At 39.6% G+C, this 24598-nt stretch overlaps 1 protein-coding gene across 2 annotated transcripts in view; it reads right to left on the bottom strand.

The window, feature by feature from the left end:
- The window catches only part of LOC126354732 (MTOR-associated protein MEAK7), a 62841-nt gene that overhangs the window by 10586 nt on the left and 27657 nt on the right, over positions 1-24598 (bottom strand). For both annotated transcript variants that reach the window (XM_050004595.1, XM_050004597.1), the window contains exon 2: positions 12035-12238. In XM_050004595.1, the coding sequence (XP_049860552.1) occupies positions 12035-12238 (204 nt within the window). The remainder of the gene's footprint in view (positions 1-12034; positions 12239-24598) is intronic.

Below are 24598 nucleotides of genomic sequence, written 5' to 3'. Positions count from 1 at the left end.
AGCAGCACATCCACTGCTGCGACAGAGACCATGCTGAATGTGGCCATGTTACACCTTTAGTCAATCCAGAATCTCACACCAATATAACGAATGTGGTAGATACAGGGATGATCCGAGAAATGCCAGCTGACAATACACCTGTCAAGCTGATAACTGAAAGCAAAGAAAGAATAAATCTCAATACCAGTCAGGACACACAGCTGGTTTACAGACTGAATGAAAACAGTAAAAGGTGCTGGGGCCTGGGTATACGGGATACAGCCTAGATCAGATAGAGCAATCTCTTTACTGAAGCTGGCCGCAGTATTACAGGCTGACATATTTACTGGAATGTGCGTGGAGGAGAATCTGTAGGTGCTATATGGAACGTTGCATCTAAATTTATTCAGACAGAAAAGCAGCTTTGAAATCTCCATCTACCCTTTCAACAAGACCAAAGATCATTGCAAAATGCCATGAAACTTTTTTGAGGGCTAGGAGAATGCAATGAGATACACCTGCTGTGGGTCCTTGGTCACTCAGGAATCACTGACAATTAACAGGCTGCTAGGCTGGTCAGAATGTGTGTGATAACTCCATTTGGTGGACTGGACCCTGTCCCAAGCATCAATAAAGCAATGGTAAAATCAAAACTACACAGCTAGGTCAAAAGGCAAAAGGAAATTTTTCAGATGTAGAACTACCTTCTCGGATGGATGAGCCAGACAGGTCAAAAATAGACACACACACTCTGTCAGAATACTATCTTTTGAAGAAACATTTTAATTTTCACTGAGAGTGAAAGTTCCCTGTGCGAGATGAGATGAACTCTGTATGGATTTAAGCAGTCAGATTATGCCTTACAAATTTTAAGTGAACATGTTTTTGTTTTCATCATCATCATCATCATCATCATCATCATCATCATCATCATCGTCTCAAGATTGGTTTGATACATGTCTGATTCCCAATGACAACATTCTCCTGAGTTTATCCCTGCCCAGAGATCTGAGAGAGGTGACTATATTATACCCAAGAGGACACAGTCATCAGTAAGCTAAACGACAGAGCTGCAGGTTCTCAGGAAATTTAACTGCAGTAGTTTGCTCCTGCTATCAGCCATTCACTGTACCAATGCAGGAAGGCCATGAAACGTAACCAGCTGATTGTTGCTCCTGCAATAACCTCTGGAGCCATATGTTAGTCTGGACTCTCCACAGATACCGATCAAATTTAGATGCATCTATGTCCCATTAAGGCATACAAGCCACTCCACTGCTGCTAAGTCCTTGGTTCACTGGGGTAAAGGAATATATTTTAAAAATTTCCTTTCAGATAAGTTTTCTATCCTTTTCAAATATACACTTAAGTTGATTTAAATACTAGTCTCAGAGTTTCACAAACAATTTTTATCCAACATTAATAATTCCAAAAAAGGTTGAAAAGAAGATGCAAACTGCAAGAAAAGACTATGTATATGGTAAACACCGCAACATTGATAAACTACATCATGCTATCAAAACAGGACAGGACAGACATGGCAGCTGAAACATTGAAAGTAATCTCTCACAAAAATCACCACCCTCGTCCTCCTCTTCCAATATTCCCACGGCATTATATCTTCCCACAAGGTAATAATGTCTTCTCAGTTACTATCAAGATTAAGGGATGGGTGCTTTAGCAGCTTTGGGAATTGTATTGGCAATATTATCCACAAATTCATGGACATTATTGTGAGGTTTGAAAACAGCCAACTGGTTGTATAGGGAATAGTTTACCTCGCTGAGCTCTCACATGGATGACTTACTTTTGTCTGGCATGTGTGGCCATCATGGGGCCATGGAAATGCAGGTTATCAACCACTATCCTATCAGCAGCACTGGCAACCATCAGAGAGTGAAACAAGATTTCTGTGGCACTGAATGATCCAGTAGCAGAAATGAAGTGTATGCTTGCCTTACATTCAAAAGACACAGTCTGGTGATAGCTAAAGGCTCCACAACTCAACCCCTGGAGCAGGGAATTGAGAAGTGCCATAGCACCTTACATGCATTTAACATGTTGTACTGGCGTAACCAAAAGCGCCAGAGGGAAGAGGAAGAATGCAAGTCCAGAGAAGGCAGTGAGACACATTAGCCAACAGCGTGCTGACTAGGACATCACCATGATAGCAGCAGCATCTAGCTGAAGTGAAAATAAGTGCCGCACCTGGACATTAGTGGACAGTATTCACAGAGTATTAGCACGGCCTAGCAGAGAGTGCTACGATAACAGTTATTAATGATCCAAAAACTGTGTGTTTAACTTGCAATGACCACTGTATATAGCAAAGGACTGATTTACATTGCACGTCGCCCATTGCTTGTGACACCCTTGATACTTCAAAGTTAAGTATTGTCAATCTTCTTATTTGTAATAAAACTATATATAAACACTAACTTGATGGCCACAGACATTTTCTGCTGACACCTTTAATTCTCTCTTGTCTTTACTTTGCAGGGACGCTTATTGCTTTAACAGTTTCTTGTTGTTTTTGCTAATCAGTGTTTTCAGGTAGGCATTGCAGAAATTTTCTTTGTTTGTGTTCTAATTTTATTTGATTGCCTTGTCTATTTTTTGCATCTGTCACTGCCAACATGTCAACCCCACCTGTTCCACCCCCTGCTCAGGCACAACAGCCACAAGCATTAGATACCACACAGTTAATGCAGATGTTTCAGGTTCAGACACAGCAGGTTTCTGCACTACTCAACACGGTGCAGCAGCTATTCGGCACCCGACAGAACAAGCACAGCCTACTACAGCTGCTATACCACCTTTTTGTCACTTTTTTGACCAAGAAGAGGAATGGCTTGAGTGGTGGTCACAGTTCGAGGCACATTTACTAACTCACAATATATCAGGTACTGTGAAACTTATCTATTATCAATGGTAGGAAGTGCAGTGTTCCGCCTAATCACAAATCTTTATCAGGGTGTATACATGGACAAGGAAAAAAAATTCCCGGATTTCCCGGTTAAAGTACATTTTCTCCCAGATGAAAATACCCTTTTTTCGTGTTAAGTACCAGTATACTTTTCATCAAAACTGTACAAGTTATCAGTCCTTTCAATGGTTGTGGTTTTATACACTGGCGTAGAATTTCCCGGCACTTTAGAAAACGAAACTTAGGGAAAAAACCACGTTTTGGAAAGATGTCTGATGTGCAGCCACACGTACATTGTATATTTCGTATTATGAAAGTATAAATTTGAACTCTACCAAACATCGCATATTACTTTCCGAAGGACTGAGATCAAGATTGCGATGCGCTTTTGTATGCCAGTCGTAGCTCATGTTACGTGATCTCGCCAGCCGATGACAATGGATATTCAGAGCATAGGACACGTGATGTGGTCAGCCAATAGCAGCATCACTGTTAAGTAGCGCGCGCGCGCGCACACACACACACACACACACACACACACACACACACACACACACACACAAATATAGGGGGAGGTAATGGTTTAAATTAATATACGTAGTGTTGCTACAAGAAAAGAAAAGCTTTTATGTATAATATTGGTCTCTAAGATTAATAAGCTGCAAGAGAAGCTATGCTTTCACACATAATGTTGATCTTTTCTGCACATGTTCCACTTTAAGATGTTGTTGTTGTTGTTGTTTTCAGTCCTGAGACTGGTTTGATGCAGCTCTCCATGCTACCCTATCCTGTGCAAGTTTCTTCATCTCCCAGTACCTACTGCAACCTACATCCTTCTGAATCTGCTTACTGTATTCACCTCTTGGTCTCCCTCTACGAGTTTTACTTTAAGATACATGTGTCAGTAAAATTGTTAACAATGACAAATGTCTGATCTTCTAGGCTCGAAAATATTCTAAATGGTCGTCCTCAAAGATTTGATTTTTGAATGAGAGTCAAACGCTCTATTTATCGGAAATTGCGCACATAGTTCATCTTGCGTAAAAGGAAATTTACATAGAAAGTAACGCTTTCCAAACAACCATTTGGAATATTTTCCCGCGACCTGTTAGATTTGTTTCAGCAGTTTCCAGAAAGCGCCACACTTGAGCGGCTACGATGACGCAGGAAACATTAAAAATCTTACATTAGGTCATAAAAGAAACAAGACATGAGAGGATACTCCGAGAGCATAGGAATTTTGTGAACTGTACTAAAATGCATCATTCAGCTTAAAGTGCACATTCGTATGTCCAGATTCAGATGTAAATTTTCTTGGAGTTCCAGTACTGTATTATCTCATGTTTAGTTCTTTATTAAGACCTAATGCCATACGTGCTAGAAGATGAAAACGTGAAGTTGAAATGCAACAAACAGTTGCAACTAGCCAATAGTGTCGAATTAAATGCTTTGTTTCAAATAAATTGACTGCCTCAGAGGAAAAGATTAATAAAAGTCAAATTTCCTTACCAAACCTACAAAAATAACTACATTGTTCTGCAAGGCGATTAACGCTTGACTGTCAGAAAGGTGGAAACAAAATAAAATCTGAAACTAATTACATATTTGAGCCTTCCATAATTGTGTGAATGTATTTTAATTCACTTGATAGCCCCCTGCCACAGAAATTCGTTTTGTTTTCATTTGACGTGGGGAGCAATAAACGAAGAGGAAACAGCAAAATCAGTTAACATAAACACGGGTCACGTAGAGACTACCACCTCCCTACTACAACTCTCACTGCTCTGTGCATCAGGTCCGTACCTACAATATTTCCGAACCGGGCCAATATTAGATAGTGACGCTCCCCCTCCCTAGAGCGTTTGAGGTAGGGTGCCCAAAATGTACAAAATCGACTATTCAAAAATATCTTAATTTTCTAGCCATCGCATGTCTCTGTATTTCGCTCTGTGGAATTCAAACATGTAATATTTTGTAATGGGTGCCATCAAACTATATTCACGCCAGTGGAAATTAAAATGTCCTGTGGTGCCTCTCCTGCTCCCAGTCGGGCTGGTTTGACATTCTGCTCCTCCTCAAAAAATTCTTGCAATTAATACTGTATGGGATTATTTGTAACCGGAAATTGAGGAAATTTGCAGTCTTTACTGCATATTAGCTAATAACTTGGTGTTTTGTGTGGCATAAAATTAAATATAGGACACACAAAATGAGTAAAGAAAAGAGACAAGCAAGACAGTACACATTTCTTCAGTCCTTAGGTTCTAACTTTTTTTTTTTCCCTCTCTGTAACCTTGCCACAGTGTACTTTCCTTTCCGGGACAGAATCTATTACCTCATCAAAGTTCATCTACATTTAGCTGCATGAAAAGCAAAATGTCATTGTCTAATACTAGAAAAGCTGTTAATATTAATAGTACCCAAGAGGTGTGGTTTCTCGATCTGATTACGTGTATTTTGTCACTCCTAGACAAAACGAAATAGGCCTGCCTAATATTGCAGCAATTGTTATACACACCAAATAAACGAGACTGTTTTTGGCACAAATATTTTTATAACATGGTGGAATATAATTCAAGAAGTACCAATATCAAATGCCTATTATGCCTACTACAAGCAAAAAGTTTTATGTTGGGAAATAGTTTCACATTTCATTCATACATTCTAGCTTCTGAAGCATGAGATCGAGAAGTAGTAATACAATTTTTTATATAAATTTGGAATCATCATGTTCTTCCGTAATTTGTGCGAGTCCCCGTTTCTTGTTTTTCCTCGTTCTATCAATCAATCTTGTCATCACTAATTTTGTAACTATTCCTGTCAGTGTCAAAACTTATTCTCTGGTTAACATCAATAACCCTGCCACAATCAGCGGTTTAGTTATCCCACATTTATTCTCCGATTAAGCGTTATTACGCGTTCGTACAACGCGCGCGTTTTCCGCGCTACTCTCGCAATAGAACTTTAGCGGCTGCTAACCGGGAACTCTGTAACTGACCCTTAGTAGTGTAGCGGTCTGGCCAAAAATTTTCTGTCAAAATTTCATTATCTTGGATATACGGAGGAGACAATACGCAATATTTGTTGCCTGTTATTACTGTTAGTCGTTTATTTCCACTACAGTAGTCTGAATCTATGGAATTTGCTAGTAGTTATAACAAAGCTGATCACCTGCAAATGAAGTCAACCACATACACAGCAATTGGCATTCACCCGTTCAGCTTTATTCCGCTCAGCTCGTATAGACCGTCCCCTTTTGTCTGCAGAAATGTTTATTTCTAGATGCAACGGGGATTCCTCTGGCAGAGACATCACGTACACTATGCACACATTCAAGAATCAATGTAACGATTCTTTCAGAAATCAACGCAGAATTTGTTAAAAAACCAACAGGGATGCGTTCAAAAAAATATGAGTAATCAATAGGCAAAGTGTGCTGGATGCTCTGTGAGACAAGGTCTATTTTCTCAATAATATGAATTTGGCACCATCCCCCTCCCCCTTCCCCCGCACAGCGCAGATGCCTCGGCCCCATAGTTCCGGGCCTGATGCGCATACGTGAATCTGGCTGCTTAGGCACACCAGTGAAATTCTTCCGGATAGCATCTGACTGCATGATGTTATTGCTTATACAGCTAACTGCCACACTTCTGTAGCCAGAAGTAGGAGAAGGTACTAATACGCGCATAAGCTCTCTCATAACAGGTCAAACGATTCTAATGTAAACAATTGTGACGTCACGCTCATCGGAGGCAATTTGTTGTTATGAAACATTGCATAGTCTTCCTAAGGCCTTTCACACATTTTGCTGTTGGCAGACGCTTGTATGAGCACTGTGTTTTTTTGTTGTATATGGTGCATTTCCTTTGCAACTTAAGTTTTATTTTCTTTTTTTCTCACGTTCATTTTTTATTGTTGCAACATTATTCTGGAGTAGTGGAGAAACAGTAATATTCTTTGTTAGAGTATTGGTTCTTACCAGACAAATTACAAAAATTTAATGGAAAACTAAAACAATGAAAAATTTTCAGAATTCTAAAAAATTCCTGGGTTTTTCCCGGTTTTCTCCCGGATGAAAAAATTCCCGGGTTTTTCCCGGATCTCCCTGTTGTCCCGGGTCGTATACACCCTGTTTATCCTAATGTCACTCCAGGTGAACTTAATTATGACAAAGTAATTGCTTTGCTAATTAACTATTATGACCAACAAGTGAATATGGCAGCAGCTAGATATCAATTCATTAATTGCAAAAAACGGTTAGAACAAACTTATCGCGAGTGGGTAACAGATTTGCAGGGTCTGACATGGAAATGCAAATTCAAATGTGCTTGCGATGCTTTATATTCAGATGTCATGTTGCATGATGCGATCTTGTACAGTGTACTTTATATCAAACTCTGAGAACTGTCTGACCTATCATTTCAGCAAGTAGCGCAAATCTTAGATCAGTACGATTCCAGTGCCCTGTCGGCTGTTACATTTGAGCAGCCAGCTACTTGTCCGGTTGAGCCCTTGCTTGCGATCACCCCATTCTGCAGGCAGTTTGCGCTAGTCACGCTGAGTAAACAACAGCCGCATAAACAGTTCGCTACACAGGCTAAAAGAATTAAGTCTTGCCCTTGGTGTTATTCACAGCACAAATGCCAAGACTTCCTCTCCTGACAAGCTCAGTGTTACACTTTTGGTAGAATTTTGGTAGAAAACGGCAGGTGTAAACCGTATGTTTGCATCGGAACAAACATAATAGTTTGAGCCACTCACAAAACTTTAGTCACAAGGCCCGAGTCATTAATGCAGCACATTCAAACTCTACAACAGACATTAGCAGAACTAGCAAGAGTGTCATTTCCTCAGTGATATGCCAGTCCAACAAATTTTTTTTTCATTAACTTCTTTGTGGGAAACGTGTGGAATTTCTGTTGGACATCGGTGCCTCTGTCACATTACTCAATTGCCACACAGATGAACTGTTAGACACCCCACACCTGTCTAAAACTAGCACACAACTGATGGCTTATAATGGAAAAGGCATTCTCATTCTCAATCATGTAATTTGCCTGCCATGTATCGCTCACATATGCGAACAATGACTTTTACAGCGCTACAATCACGCGATTGTGAGAACATATTTGGTCTTGATTCTTTCGATTTGTTTGGTTTAACATTCAGGACAATACATTGTCAGTTTCTGCATTCAATGCAAAAGAAGAAGTAGTTAGCTTACTAAAAGAATTCCTGTAACTCTTTTCTGAAGGTTTAGGCAAAACTAACAATTTTGTTGCACATATTACGTTGAAAGACAATGTTCATCTGATTTTTTGCCGGGCCATAACTGTTCACAATGCATTACGGGACAAGGTTGCTGCTGAACTTAAAGAATTGCAAGATAACAGAGTTATTGTACCTATATCAGCTAGTCAATGGGCAAGTCCACTGGTTTTGCTCCCCAAACCTTCAGGTCGCATTCGCCTCTGTGTCGACTAAGTTTACAGTCAAACCCCAAACTATCATTGAGACTTATCCATTGCTACATCCAGAGGACCTCATGGACGAATTAGGCGCTGGACTCTACTTTTCAATAATTGATTTGCACAACGCATATCTTCAAATACCACTCGATGATGAATCTCATAAAAGTGTGTATTGTAAATACTCATTTGGGCTTGTTTAAATATTTGCATTTGCCTTTTGGCAGTGCTTCTGCACTCATCATTTGACAACAGTATTTGGAACAGCTGACTGCACAAATGCCAAACTGTTCAAACTATTTGGATGATATTGTAGTAGCACGTAATACACCTGAAGAACATATTGTGATTTTGCATGCTTTGTTTCGTGTGTTATCTGATGCGGGGCTAAAGTGTAGACTGGACAAGTGCGATATTTTTATTTATTTATTTTACACTTGAGTTTCAGTATCTTGGTCATGTTAGAAACAGTAAAGGTGTACATCCTATTCAGTTGCATTTGTTAACCAGACGTGATTTGCCAGTTCCTTGCAATTTGGCAATTGTGTATGGTGTCTCCAAATTCCACCACTATTTGCATAGTATAAAGAACTCTGTAGTGTGCTGATACTTTGCACATTGGTGTAGCCTCGCTGTACAGAAAGGTGTAATTTTGTTCAAAATGACAGTGGACAGTCACGTCTGTTGATCCCTAAAGGTTTGCAAAAAGAAGTGTTGAAGTTACTTCACCAAGGACACTGGGGGATTGTTCGTATGAAACAATTAGGGTGTCAACACTACACTTGGCAGGGTACGTATGCCCAAACAGAACAGATTACTTCACAGTGTCACGCATGTACAGAAAATCGGTCTGCTCCACCACAAAAATTCTCTGCTTTGCCAAAGTCACAATCACCATAGCAACATGTGCACAAAGACTTTGTAGGACGTTTCTGGAAGACCCGTCGGTTGACTCGTACAGCAAGTTCCCTCCTGTGGTGCCAAAGAACTGGACAATGTCCTGTAGCACAATTCAGGTGTTGTCATCAATTTTTTGCCTTGAAGGTTTACCTGAAATAATTGTGTTAGAGAACGGATCTCAGTCCACATCAAAGGAATTTCAAACATTCTGTGAACATAATGGCATACAGAATCTAACTAGTTCACAGTTCCCTCCACAGTCAAACAGTGAAGTAGAATGTTTTGTCAGAACCTTCAAGCAGCAGGGATCAAGCACTGCAACTGTTTCTCACCTCATATCGTTCACACCCACGAGTTGGACCATCAGTCTGAATTGCTCCATCCTCCTCAGCATCCAGCGCCGAAGGAAGACCACAAGTATTGCTTCATGCTGCATGATATTTTCTTCTACCGGGCTTTTAGCAGCAGCAGATGGTGGGCGCAAGGCGAGATAGTCCGTCGACTAGGCACTTGCATGTATCTTCTATCAGGTCCTGACATCTTGCAGCGCCTCCATCAAAATCAACTTCACCTCTGTCATGTACATGATGATCTTTCAGTCTCTCCTCCCCTAGATCCACAGATCCAGACAACAGTGTGGGCACAGCAGCTGCCAGAGGGTGTCCTCACATCACCGAGGGATGACCCCACGGAGACGGAGCTGGATACTTCACTTCCTCTGCCTCCTCTCACCCTGCCAATGCAGCTGGACACGCCCACATTGCAGCAGTCGCCGCCTTCTTCATCAGGTTCATGGCAGCAGGAGGTGGACGCATACCCTTCTGGTCATTTTCCGGGGGATATTTCCGCCACAGTGCAGGCCGGATGGTGGGGTACAGCTGGAAGCCTGATGCCCCCCTGCAGCCACAGATTCCAGCTTGACATTGCGCCCACACTCCTGCATCCTCAACCGTTTCCACCCCCTACATGATGATGGCCCAGGCCCATTGATTTTTTTTTTTTTGGGAGGGGGGGGGGGGGGGCGAAGCCACAAGTACCGGAATGAAGAGGAAGAATGCAAGACCAGAGAACGCGATGAGACGATGACAGCCAATAGCACGCTGATCAGGACGTCATCACGATAGGAGCGGCATCTAGTTGAAGTGAAAATAAGTGCCGCTCCTGCCAGCCTCAGCCGGACATTAGTGGACAGTATTCGCAGAGTATTAGCATGGCCTAGCAGAGAGTGCTACGATAACAGTTATTAGTGATCCACAAACTGTATGTTAAACTTGCAATGGACATTGTATATAGTAAAGGACTCTGATTTATGTTGCATGTCGCTGATCGCTTGCGGCACCCTTGTTACTTCAAAGTTAAGTATTGTCAATCTTCTTATTTATAATGAAACTACTAATGTTATTTGCCTGAATTGTTTTATAGCATTCTGAGAATGCAGCATCCCTTAGGCACCCTATACGCGACGATTGGGCAACACCCCACACATGTCTACAGAAGAGGAAAGTGTTGGCAAATTGTGTAAAGTCTGAGGGCATTTCTTTATGACAAGCATTGTATAACCTTCTTGGGGCATCAACCATGACAGCAATCACTTATAAGTCGATGGTGATTATGACTGACTTGAAACTCCAACAAAGGTAGTCACTCCCCAATCCTATCAACTGCAGAGATTGTTCTTTTTTTAGAGGGCAGAGCCCCTTACCAGAGAGGTGTCAGGGACTTTAAAATTTGTCTCCGCAGACATGGGCACAAGGGTCTTTCCCATGCTGGTCTGTTCCTCCACATGAGATTATTACCAATAATATTTCCTTGTAATATGGAAGCCCATTTATTACTATATTTTCCCTTTGTCTTTTTGCTTCTGCCAAGATTAGGAACTGTGGCAGTTGCAGTTTACATGAAAGGTTTATAGGTTCTCTCTGAATGATAAAATCATACAGTCTTCTGCAGAGTTCTCTTCCGACTTTCAAGACAGGTTTTTCCCTAATGATAACTACCGTATTGAAAAAAGTTCATAACCAGCCAACAATGCAACCTGAAATTTATAATCATTCAGTAGAATGACAAAAATTTACATATTTCCATGAAATTTAGTTGGGTATCATCTGAGGCCACAGCCAGTACCAGAATTAGTCTTAATTTTAACATACTTCCACAAAATTTCCCTGGGAATTACCTGCCATTATCAGAATTTATATTCAGAGGATGTAAAAGAATTTCCATGACCATATTTGTAGAATTCCTTGATCTATAACTCAACATGTGCATCTGATGTAAGGGAGAGGACAATCAACTGAATGTTTTTGTGCATTCAAGTACCATACACAATGGAAACTTCTTATACGTAGACTTTATTAAAAACTATGATCAAGATGTTTGTTAAATTTTCAAGTATACCATCATTATTTCTGTATTTTTTACCCATTGTAAAATTTTAAGTGGGAATTGGGAACCATCTGATATTACAGTATAAAGTTGCCTAACAAGTAACCCTTCAGCTAGTTTTCCAATTGTTTTACAAACAAAACCTGAAATATTTCTAGGAAAATAACAATTCCTAATTCTGTTTAGGTATCTTCACACAAAATTCTATGAACATTCTTGGTGTACTTTTAATGATTAAAAAATTATGTTTAAGATTAATTTTTAAAAATATGTTTTAACATGTGCCTACAATTTTTTCTTATTCACAGGTGAAAATTTCATAGCAAATGCACCAATAAAATGAAGTACTTCTGTGTGTCATTTAACTGAAACTTACCTCATGTATTGCTGACAGTTTAATTTCTTTGCTACCTGCAGAAAGCATTTTATAAACAGCAGTTATTTTCTCATCTTCACTCCCTCTTGTTACATACAGAAGAGGCTCTAAAAACTTTTCAAAATTTACATCTGAATTGTCTTCAAACAAATAATTCAGAAGTGTTTGCGAGAGATGTGCGTCAACGCCTTCACTCCATGCTGACTGGAAAAAAAGACATTTAGTTAACGCATATTATATATGACTACATTGTCTAATACACAGTGTAAATATCAAGTCTGTTTACCAACTTCAAGAAAATCCTTTCCTTTGCTTAATCTGGTACGCTTTAGTACAACAAGTCACCTTCCTTGATGTTGACCTCCACCTAATGGATGGCTTCATCAGTACCTCTATCCATAACAGATCTACCAACCACAAACAATACCTCCATTTCAACAGTTTGCACCCATTCCACACGACAAAGTCCCTTCCATAAAGCCTAGCCACCTGTAGTCATCACATCTGCATTCCACCATCCATCTAACCTATACAATATCCTTGTCTATCCCTATTCCACCTCTGCTCCCTATCTCTTGCCTTGTGGCACTTATGCCTGTAAATAACTTAGATGCAAGACCTGTTCCATACAACTTTCCACTACCTCCTAATCCAGTCCTGTCCTAGGCATTTACTACCTCATCAAAGGCAGGGTCACCTGTGAAAGAAGCCATGGAGTCTACCAACTTAGATGCAACCACTGTGTGGCATACTATATGGACATGGCCCCTAAAAAGGTTTGTCGACATGAATGACTACCACATACCCCCTGCCCGCCCCCGCCCCCCCCCCCCCCTCACACCCACCCACCCCTTCTAACCCCACCCCAGTCCAGTGCACCTGCACAGCTTTTTCCCCGTCACCCCTAGTAGCGCACCATTTTGACCATGCTGCATCAGTGCAAACATCTTTCCCCCAACCTGTACCTGTGTGTGTTAATACGTATGGCAATGGACGTTGTCTGATAGCTTATCAATATCTAATATTTTTTTTTTTTTTTTTTTTTTTTTAAATGTGCCTGTCTGTTGCTCAGGAACTTCTTTGTAATTATCATAAAACACAGGAACTAATTATGGGTTGAACATCGAATGTAATAAGTATATCAGTAAAACTGATAGGCATCCATATTAATTCCGAACTAAACTGGAATGCATTCCATGCGCCTGCAAGAGAAAAGCTAAAGTGTGCTATCCCACATTGAAATGGAGAAGCAGTTGCTAATAAGAATTTGAAGATGAAGCATTTTAGCCTTTTCCATTCTCTCATCCTTACAGCATAATGATACGAGGACATTGCTGTTACAAGAGCAAAATTCTAAAAATTAAAAAAAGTAATCAGAATACTGAGCAAAGGGACTCCCATGAAATACTGCCAACCCTTTTTATCAAGGTCAAGGTACTGACTACTGGGAACGGATAGATCTATACAGCATTTCTTGTGTCTAAGTGAGTTCAACACAAGACAGAATATAAACCATCATAACACTAAAGGCATGTTAGACTTTCATACACTCAGACTGACAGTCCAGAAAATCAAACATATTAAAAAAAAAAAATAAATAAACTTCCAAAATCTGTTCATTTTATGTTATTTTTAAGCACTTGTTACTGAAACAACCATTCTAAATGGCTATTTGAAATAAATGCTACTGACAGTTTTTAAGAATACTGATGAAGTGGAATTAAATTTTAAGAACTTCTCCATAAAAATTATCAATTGTATATTTAAAGATGAAATATACCCCCTATAAGTGGCCAATAGTTAATAAAGAATTTAATTGTAGTCAAGATGGGATAAATTTAGTGTGCTGCAGAAGCAAAGAACGGGCAGTCTACTTCCCAACGGGTCTTACAGATGAAATGGAGAAAATTAAGTTCTATTTTTGACTGTCGACCAATCTGTTAATAAGGCAAAGCTCAGGGTGAGTGTTTTGTCTTAAATCAGCAAATCAAATTAATACATACAATATTATTGGGGGAAGACTGATACTGATAGTTTATCCATAATATCATTAATTGTGATGAAGTGAGTCACAATATTACCACTGAGTCATTAAACACTCTGGTATGAGTAAGTTGCAAAATGTTGCACCAAATACAGACCAAAGTGGACTGGGGATAAAAAAATTCTGTATAAACATCAGTAGATGATACTGGAAGCCCCCAAGTAAATGTCACACATTTGGCAGATGAGCAAGAGCCTCTCAGACTGCAGTCTCTAAACTTATGAAATGGTCAACAGTCCACAGGTTCTTCCAGAAGCCACACTGAAATATGGATAAATATTCCTCAGCTTCAAGTTACCAACAATTTTTGGTAGACAATTTGCTATGCTACCTCTAAATCTACACTCTGAAAACCACTGATTGGTTGTTTTGGGGAAGGAGACCAGACAGCGAAGTCATCGGTCTCATTGTATTAGGGAAGGACGGGGAAGGAAGTCGGCCATGCCCTTTGAAAGGAACCATCCCAGCAATTGCCTGGAGCGATTTAGGGAAATCACGGAAAACCTAAATCAGGATGGCCGGACGCGGGATTGAACCCTCATCCTCCCGAATGCGAGTCCAGTGTCTAACCACTGCGCCACCTAGCTCGGTGAAAACCACTGAGTGCAGGGTATGTGACACTGGAGCTGTTAGTAAGGACTGTTCCCAATACATTCACATTAGGAACACACCAAGAATGACTTCTTTAAATGCCTCCATGTCTGCTATACTTAATCTAATCTTGTTCTCACAATCCCTGAGAGATATACATAGGGGGTGGTTGTATATTCATTGAGTCATCACCAAAAGCTGACTCTTCAAACTTTGTAAGTATTCTTTCTAGCAATAGATGGTATCTATCTGCAAGAGTCTGCTACTTCTGTGACACGCTCCTATGGATCAAACAAGCCTGTGACTATTCATGCTGCTCTTCTCTATATACATTTGATGTCCCCTGTTATTTCTACTTGTTACGGTCTCTCACATTTCAACAATATTCTAGGATGAGTCGCACAAGTGATCTGTAAGTGATTTCCTTTGTAGACTGATTGGTTTATTGATAGAATACTGGGGAAATGCAAAGTCTACCACCTGCTTTACTCACGACTGAACTTCCATATAATAGCCTACAATGTCTTACACCAAGGTATTTCTATAAGTTGACCAATTCCAACAGTGACTCACTGATAGCATAGTCATAGGATACTATGTTTTCTCATTTTGTGAAGCACACAATTTTACTTCTCTAAACATTTGGAGCGAGTTGCCAATCTCTGTTCCATCTTGAAATCTTATTAAGATCTGACAATATTTATACAGCTTCTTTCAGACAGTACTTCATTACAGATAACTGTATCATCTGGAAAAAGTCTGAGGTTACTATTAATATTGTCTGCAAAGTTACTAATAAACAACATGAACAGCAATGGTCCCAACATACTTCCCTGGGGTACAGTCAATGTTAATTCTACACTGAAGATGACTCTCCATCCAAGATGACATGCTGCGTCCTCCCTAACAAAAAGTCCTCAATCCAGTCACAAATTTCACTTTATACCCAATATGATGAAACTTTTGACAATAAGTATAGGTGTGGTATTGAGTCAAATGCTTTTTGAAAATCAAGAAATGCTGCATCTACATGACTAACTTGATCCAAAGCTTTCAGTGTGTCGTGTGGAAAAAGTGCAAGTTGGATTTCGCATGATTGAGTATTTTTAATCCATGCTGGTTGTCATGGAGAAGGTCATTCTGTTAAAGATACCTCATTATGTTTGGGCTCAGAATATATTCAAGGATTCTACAACAAATCGAAGTCAAGGACCCCTGACAATAGTTTTGCAGATCATTTCTACTACCCTTCTTGTCATCGGGTGTGACCTGTGCTTTCTTCCAACTACTGAGCACTATTATTGTTTTGTTTGTGAGATCTGTAACAAATTACTGTTGGAAGAAGGGCAAACTCTGCCTTTAATTCAGTATAGAATTTGATAGGGATTCCATCGGGTCCTGGAGCCATAATTTTCCGTCGTACAAGAATTGAATTGGTGCAGTTCTCCTTGGTTTTCATTTGTAAAGGGACGTTTGAAAACAGAATTAAGCATTTCAGCTTTTGCTTTGCTATCCTCAATTTCAGTTTCTATCTCGTCTGACTGACTGGTCTCTGAATTTGGAACCACTATCAACCTTCACACACAACAAGAATTTCATTGAAGATCATTTGACAAAATTCCACAACAGTAGTCACTGAAGGTTTCGTACATTGCTATCCTGACAGCCAAATGCATTTCATTCAGCATCTCTCTATCTATACCTCTACGTTTTGTTTTACACATATTAAGTTTCTTTGGAGTGACTGTCTACCATGGAAAGCATGTTGACTGGCTTTAGTTATTCACAGGATGCAAGTTTGTCCCTGGTGTTAAAATTTTAAAACTGTGATCATAGTTTTTTTTCCACCACCACTGGGAAGTTAACTCATCTTCAAAGAAACTACAGTTAAATGCCTTTTATTATCTTCTTTCAAGTGTTGGAGCATTTGGTTGTGGGTTTTGTCAGGTCCCGGCACAGACCTGAAGCAGTGTGTAACTCCCACCTGAAGTATAATATAGTGGTTTTTCCGTGGGCTGTAAAGAACTGAGTGGTCTGCATTATTAATTAAACAGAGTTCAAAAGTGGGATCATTTCTTTCATTAGGTGGTTTCTTCTTGACCCATTAATACTGCCCTGCAGAGGGTTTGTGCTGCTAGGCTCCTCCAGTGATAGGACAGGTGGGGTAATTTCTCCATTAGGTCTATCATCCAATAGTATGTTGTCTCCATACCAGGGATTGGGGGGGGGGGGGGAGACAAACACACAGTAAACTGATGACAGTAGCTATTTGGATGCAACTTGGCCTTCACTTCTAATGTAGTATTGAGATGTACTTCCTCACTGATGGTGTTTGAACACACTAACACGCAGACCTCTCCTGATACTCTGTCAATATTGGTATAGTTTTTGTACCATGTGTAATAGTTCTAAGACGTAGGCCTAGATATTTGTCTTCTAAGAAATCTTGTTTGTTATATTACAGCTCATACTGCAGCATGGAAAGTACCAATTGAGTTGAGCCAGATGGTGGAAGAATCAAAGTTCCAACAAATTTTTCTAATTTGTGATAGTGTAACACGAAGAGGGCACTAGCAAATGGAGGTATGTCCACTCCATGGTCACAGCTTTGGGTTGTGTGTGGCCTGGCTAGGCCAAGGCTGCTAGACTAGTTTTTTGTGTTCTAATTTAAGGAACATGGAATGAGTGGGCTGTTCTATGGCTTACAGGTTGCCTAAATTCCAGAGAGAGAATGGCACAAGGGTTGTCATCCTACTTACAAAACCAAATAAAGCAGTGCATTGGATGAATGGAGTGGTCCTATGTTGAGTAGGAATGGGTTGGGGGGAAGGAGGCATAAGAGCTGACACTTTCTCCCTCATAGAGTTGATCTGTTTAACGCTGTAGGAACAACGAAATGCTACGAAAGTTTAAGCCTGAAATCTGGCTCTCTATGTCACAAGTTTTGTTACTTATCTTATTGGCAAGATATGAACTTACATAATGTTTCTAGTAGTTTAGTGTTTTATAGTCTTGGAGCCTTTTTCAGTTTCTTGAATACAGGACATATCATTTAATGTGATATGTGTTTCTCCTGACAAATTACACATAGTGGAAAGGGTTGTTTGCATGGAACGTTATTCCCCAGTTCGCTCAAATGGGATCATGTGTGCATCTCGGGCACTTAAAACATCTCATGGATGGGAGAACTCATTGTTCAACATTACACTGGTAAATCATAACATTATCCCTTTTCTTATAGTGTATCTCCGTCAAACATCAAGACGAAAGCACCACGAACTACTTTATTTTCTTTTAGATCCTTCTGGATACATCACCCAAGCTGGACACATCATGATCATAAACTATCAAGTAACTTGTTAGAATATAACGTAAGATCTATGTGAAAGACAAGATGCTACGTTATTTTCAATTTTCTATGAGGATAAGGAAATGGGTAAGGTAATGACAACAACTACCTTCTAACCAGTAACTCATGAAGAGACTCATGTAATATACACAGGGTGTGATCTCTGTGACAGACTTAAGGCCTAAATCATTTGAAAATTCTCATTTAAGCTGCTGCTGTTGTGGTCTTCAGTCCTGGAGACTGGTTTGATGCAGTTCTCCACGCTACTCTATCCTGTGCAAGCTTCATCTCCCAGTGCCTACTGCAACCCACATCCTTCTGAATCCGCTTAGTGTATTCATCTCTTGGTCTCCCTCTATGATTTTTACCCTCCACGCTGCCCTCCAATGCTAAATTTGTGATACCTTGGTGCCTCAGAACATGTCCTGCTAACCGGTCCCTTCTTTTTGTCAAGTTGTGCCACAGACTTCTCTTCTCCCCAATTCTATTCAATACTTCACCATTAGTTATGTGATCTACCCATCTAATCTTCAGCATTCTTCTGTAACACCACATTTCGAAAGCTTCTATTTTCTTTTTGTCCAAACTATTTATCGTCCATGTTTCACTTCCATACATGGCTACACTCTATACAAATACTTTCAGAAACGACTTCCTGACACTTAAATCTATACTCGATGTTAACAAATTTCTCTTCTTCAGAAATGCTTTTCCTTGCCATTCCCAGTTTACATTTTATATCCACTCTACTTCGACCATCATCAGTTATTTTGCTCCCCAAATTGCAAAACTCCTTTACTACTTTAAGTGTCTCATTTCCTAATAAATTCTCTCAGCATCACCAGACTGAATTCGACTACATTCCATTCTTCTCATTTTGCTTTTGTTGATGTTCATCTTACATCCTGCTTTCAAGACACTATCCATTCCGTTCAACTGCTCTTCCAAGTCCTTTGCTGCCCCTGACAGAATTACAATGTCATCGGCAAACCTCAAAGTTTTTATTTCTTCTCCATGGATTTTAATACCTACTCCGAATTTTTCTTTTGATTCTTTCACTGCCTGCTCAATATAAAGATTGAATAACATCGGGGAGAGGCTACAACCCTGTCTCTCTCCCTTCCCAACCACCGCTTCCCTTTCATGCCCCTCCATTCTTATAACTGCCATCTGCTTTCTGTACAAATTGTAAATAGCTTTACACTCCCTGTATTTTACCCGTGCCACCTTCAGAATTTGAAAGAGAGTATTCCAGTCAACATTGTCAAAAGCTTTCTCCAAGTCTACAAATGCTAGAAATGTAGGTTTGCCTTTCCTTAATCTAGCTTCTAAGATAAGTCGTAGGGTCAGTATTGCCTCACGTGTTCCATTATTTCTACGGAATCCAAACTGATCTTCCCCGAGGTCGGCTTCTTCTAGTTTTTCCTTTTGTCTGTAAGGAATTCGCGTTAGTATATTGCAGCCTAACTTATTAAACTGATAGTTCAGTAATTTTCACATCTGTCAACACCTGCTTTTCTTTGGGATTGGAATTATTATATTCTTCTTGAAGCCTGAGGGTATTTCACCTGTCTCACACATCTTGCTCACCAGATGGTAGAGTTTAGTCAGGACTGGCTCTCCCAAGGCCGTCAGTAGTTCTAAAGTAATGTTGTCTACTCCCAGGGCCTTGTTTCAACTTCGGTCTTTCAGTGCTCTGTCAAACTCTTCATACAGTGTCATATCTCCCATTTCATCATCATCTACATCCTCTTCCATTTCCGTAACACTGTCCTCAAGTACATCGCCCTTGTATACTCCTTCCACCTTTCTGCTTTCCCTTCTTTGCTTAGAACTGGGTTTCCGTCTGAGCTCTCAATATTCATGCAAGTGGTTCTCTTTTCCCCAAAGTCTCTTTAATTTTCCTGTCAGCAGTATTTATCTTACCCCTAGTGAGATAAGCCTCTACTTACTTACATTTGTCCTCTAGCCATCCCTGCATAGCCATTTTGCACTTCCTGTCTATCTCATTTCCGAGACGCTTTTATTCCTTTTTGACTGCTTCATTTCCCGCATTTTTATATTTTCTCCTTTCATCAATTAATTTAAATATTTCCTCTGTTACCCAAGGATTTCTACTAGCCCTTGTCTTTTCACTTACTTGATCCTCTGATGCCTTCACTACTTCATCCCTCAGAGCTACCCATTCTTCTTCTACTGTATTTCTTTCCCCTATTCCTGTCAATTGTTCCCTTATGCTCTCCCAGAAACTCTGTACAACCTCTGGTTCTTTCAATTTATCCAGGTCCCATCTCCTTAAATTCCCACCTTTTTGCAGTTTCTTCAGTTTTAATCTACAGGTCATAACCAACAGATTGTGGCCAGACTCCACATCTGCCCCTGGAAATGTCTTACAATTTAAAACCTGGTTCCTAAATTTCTGTTTTACCATTATATAATATATCTGAAACCTGTCAGTATCTCCAGGCTTCTTCCATGTATACAACCTTCTTTTATGATTCTTAAACCAAGTGTTAGCTATGATTAAGTTGTGCTCTGCACAAAATTCTACCAGACGGCTTCGTCTTTCATTTCTTAGCCCCAATCCATGTTCACCTACTACGTTTCCTTCTCTCCCTTTTCCTACTACCAAATTCCAGTCACCCATGACTTAAATTTTCGTCTCCCTTCACTACCTGAATAATTTCTTTTATCTCATCACACATTTCTTCAATTTCTTCATCATCTGCAGAGCTAGTTGGCATATACACTTGTACTACTGTAGTAGGTGTGGGCTTCGTATCTATCTTGGCCACAGTAATGCGTTCACTATGCTGTTTGTAGTAGCTTACCCGCATTCCTATTTTCCTATTCATTATTAAACCTACTCCTGCATTACCCCTATTTGATTTTGTGTTTATAACCCTGTAGTTAGCTGACCAGAAATCTTGTTCCTCCTGCCACCGAACTTCACTAATTCCCAGTATATCTAACTTTAACCTATGCCCCCCCCCCCCTCCGCCCCCCCATGAACCATGGACCTTGCCGTTAGTGGGGAGGCTTGCGTGCCTCAGCGTTACAGATAGCCGTACCGTAGGTGCAACCACAACGGAGGGGTATCTGTTGAGAGGCCAGACAAACGTGTGGTCCCTGAAGAGGGGCAGGAGCCTTATCAGTAGTTGCAGGGGCAACAGTCTGGATGATTGACTGATCTGGCCTTGTAACACTTACCAAAACGGCCTTGCTGTGCTGGTACTGCAAACGGCTGAAAGCAAGGGGAAACTACAGCCATAATATTTTCCGAGGGCATGCAGTTTTACTGTATGGTTAAATGATGAAGGTGTCCTCTTGGGTTAAATATTCCGGAGTTAAAGTAGTCCCCCATTCGGATCTCTGGGCAGGGACTACTCAAGAGGATGTCATTATCAGGAGAAAGAAAACTGGCATTCTACAGATCCGAGTGTGGAATGTCAGATCCCTTAATCGGGCATGTAAACTATATAACATTATTTTTACAATTATTTCAGTGCTGTTTACATACTCACTGATTTTATTGCACTAAATAAAGCCTGTAGTATTTTACTTTTTATTCCACAAAATCACATACTTTCTTATGGCTTTTTAAATAGTACAAATAAATGATTAGAGAATTGAATTTTACATTCTGAAAATTATAATATCTCTGCAGCAGGTAAATTTTCACATAAAACTGAATTCCAGTGTTTAAACTTGCACATAAAAATTGCTGTCAACAGCACAAAAAGAAAATCTGCATAACCGACATTCACTGCTGTGATCTACATTTTCCTTTACCACCACTCAAAAAGTCTTTGATGTTAACTAACACTAAATATTTTATTAGAGAAACAGCAAGGTACCCACCATTGTCCTAAAATTCCTCCTCTAAATGTTACTCTTGTTCATCTGCAGAATAGTGATCACTGGATACTGTAAAGTCATGATCACTGATATTTTCATCTGTTCACCAACTATCATCATCAAACTTAAGATCATTTAAATTCTCACATTCCTGCAAACACATTTGTGCAATACTAAGGAAATAGTACATAATTCGGGAGATGCAGTCTAGGAGACCCCCAACACATGTCTATAATACGTGCCAACAACAAACAAAAAGGGTGATAATGAAATGGACAATAAAATGTTATAGAGTTGGCAGTTTAAGGAGTGTAGGTAATGTAAAGAAGCACTCTGCCAGAATTTACTTTAGAAACTAAGTGCAAAAATACCCATGCAGTCTGAGATACTACACTTTGTGAGTTGAGGGCTAAGAATACCTCAATATAGCAATTTCTGATATCAGCATTCACAAATTCAATCAATAGGGATCTTTTATCATTTTCTCTAAAGCTGTTCCTTTCCTGAAGTTGTCTCTGGGGTGTGGAAGAAAAAGAAAATGGGTCTTGTTGCCATGAATTATTGAATGACTATCACTTCTAGAACACACAAAATATTGTATGTATTATTTCTCCCATTTCTCTTTGGCTGATACTTGCCCCAGGCATGTCCAGGTGTGTGAATATTATGGTTTTGTTGGCCTCTGCAGTAAATCCTATGTTATCTGGCATGACAGACAAATCATTACAGCCAATATTTTGGGAAACACTGAGTCTTTTCACTGCAAATCTTCAGCCCTGGCGCCACTCAAAAACTCTCAAAGAAGCAATGTTTAATCAGCATTGCCAGAAAATGCTCTTTAAGCATCTCCAAAGTTAACATTAAAATATTTCAGTGCTGCTCAGGCTCCAGTTTGACAAACCTAAGATTCCTTAAACTTGAATCCAGTCAATGCTGAGAACCAAGTGCCTCAGACAATAAGTACCAGCCAAGAACACACAACTTAGAAACATTATTAATGCATCAAACATTATCTTCATGTGCTCCCTGACCACTACAGAGATAAAAAAAATGTAAACCAGCAAAGAAGTAAAATGCACAGAAATTCCATTCTTAAATCTGACAGACTGATCATGAAATCTCTTACTGAGAAAATTTGGTATAAAAAGACGAAACCTAAAGACTGAAAGGAAGTAACTACTTGGAAAGCAGTAACAAAGGCAGCATAAGCAACTCTAACAGTTAAGCAATGTGTCATTTTCACTAACAGTATCAATGAAACTTGTCTTCAATTAAATAATATGACACTTTGAAGCAGAAGCTGCACAAAGGACAAGAACATTTCCAGGGAAATATCATTTGACAGCATCTCTGATGTCACCTTGGAATAAAGCATATGATGGTAAAGTTCTTTGCATGTGGCCTATACAGACTTCCTAGATGCAATCTAAGCTCTGAATCCATATTTCATACTAAATGCACAAATGAAATTGATGCTTTAATAAATATGTTATGCCACCAGTTACATTTTGAAATTGATGTGATTTACAGTACTTACTTAGTTCTCAAGCCCATAAATTTAGACAACATTGTCTGTGGAGCACAGCAATCTGATGCTAACTTTGATTAAAACAACAGTCGAGATTGCAATAATGCTTATTTATTATGACTAGTTTCGTTTTATGTTAATGCCATCCTCAGATTTGTAGGGCCCCTTTGGCTGGTGCTGGCAGCTCCTCATTTTTCACATGACAGTGAATGGTCGTGACATCACATGAACAACCGAGGAATTGTCAGAACCACCCATAGGGGGGCCAAAATATCTGAAGATAACTTTAACATAAGCCAAAACCATTCATAATAAATAAATGTTATTGTGATCACAACTTATTTCAATAAATTTTCAAGCCCATGCTCATCATCAGATGAAGGTATTACAGGAAAACTATTTTCTGGACCATGTGCAGCTTGATACTAGTGTCGTAATGATTTAACTGCACTTCTGTATCCATGAAAAACTCATTTTGATGGCTGCAATGCAAGCACCATCTAGCTGCACATGGCCCAGAAAATAACGTTCCTGTATTCATCTGACGACAAGCCTACAGTGGCTTGAGACCTACTTAGTTAATGGAACAATAAATCTTCTTAAACTCAAAAAGCAACTGATTGCATATCATAAATAAATAAACCCGCAACAGCTGCAGTTCATCATCCACTGCAACTATAATGAATTTTCACTAACGAAATATGTCTTCTTAACAAAGGCAATCAATGTTGGAATATCTGAAGGGGTTAATAGGACCACTGTCATACTTTTTTGTTCAAGTCATCCTCAATGTTTTTACCTTGTTCATGAAATCGTATGACATTTCCTAACTTTTTCCTCTTTACAATACTGTGTTAGGATTTACAAAATATTTATGATTTCTTTGACATTTCATTTGATATACTTGATATACCTAGAATGGCTGAAAGGGTCAATTTGGCACTGCTGTAATTTTTATTCTGATGACATGTAAATAAACCAACAACGCAGCATTAACAATCCCGCAGACTCCTTGGTGCTCATGATTTCACCTCTGTACATGCACATTCCAATCTGCCACTTGATATCATGTCATTCAGCTAATATTCTTTGTCAATTAAAGACTTTTCCAAACGTCTTTTCAGTGTGGACTTTCTGATGATGAAACTTTACATCTCCAAGACAGTTCAAACATGAATTGGAAACTGACTTCAC

The sequence above is a fragment of the Schistocerca gregaria genome, chromosome 3, assembly GCF_023897955.1.
Source record: "Schistocerca gregaria isolate iqSchGreg1 chromosome 3, iqSchGreg1.2, whole genome shotgun sequence".
NCBI lineage: Eukaryota > Metazoa > Arthropoda > Insecta > Orthoptera > Acrididae > Schistocerca > Schistocerca gregaria.
This window is presented reverse-complemented; position numbering and strand designations above follow the sequence as displayed.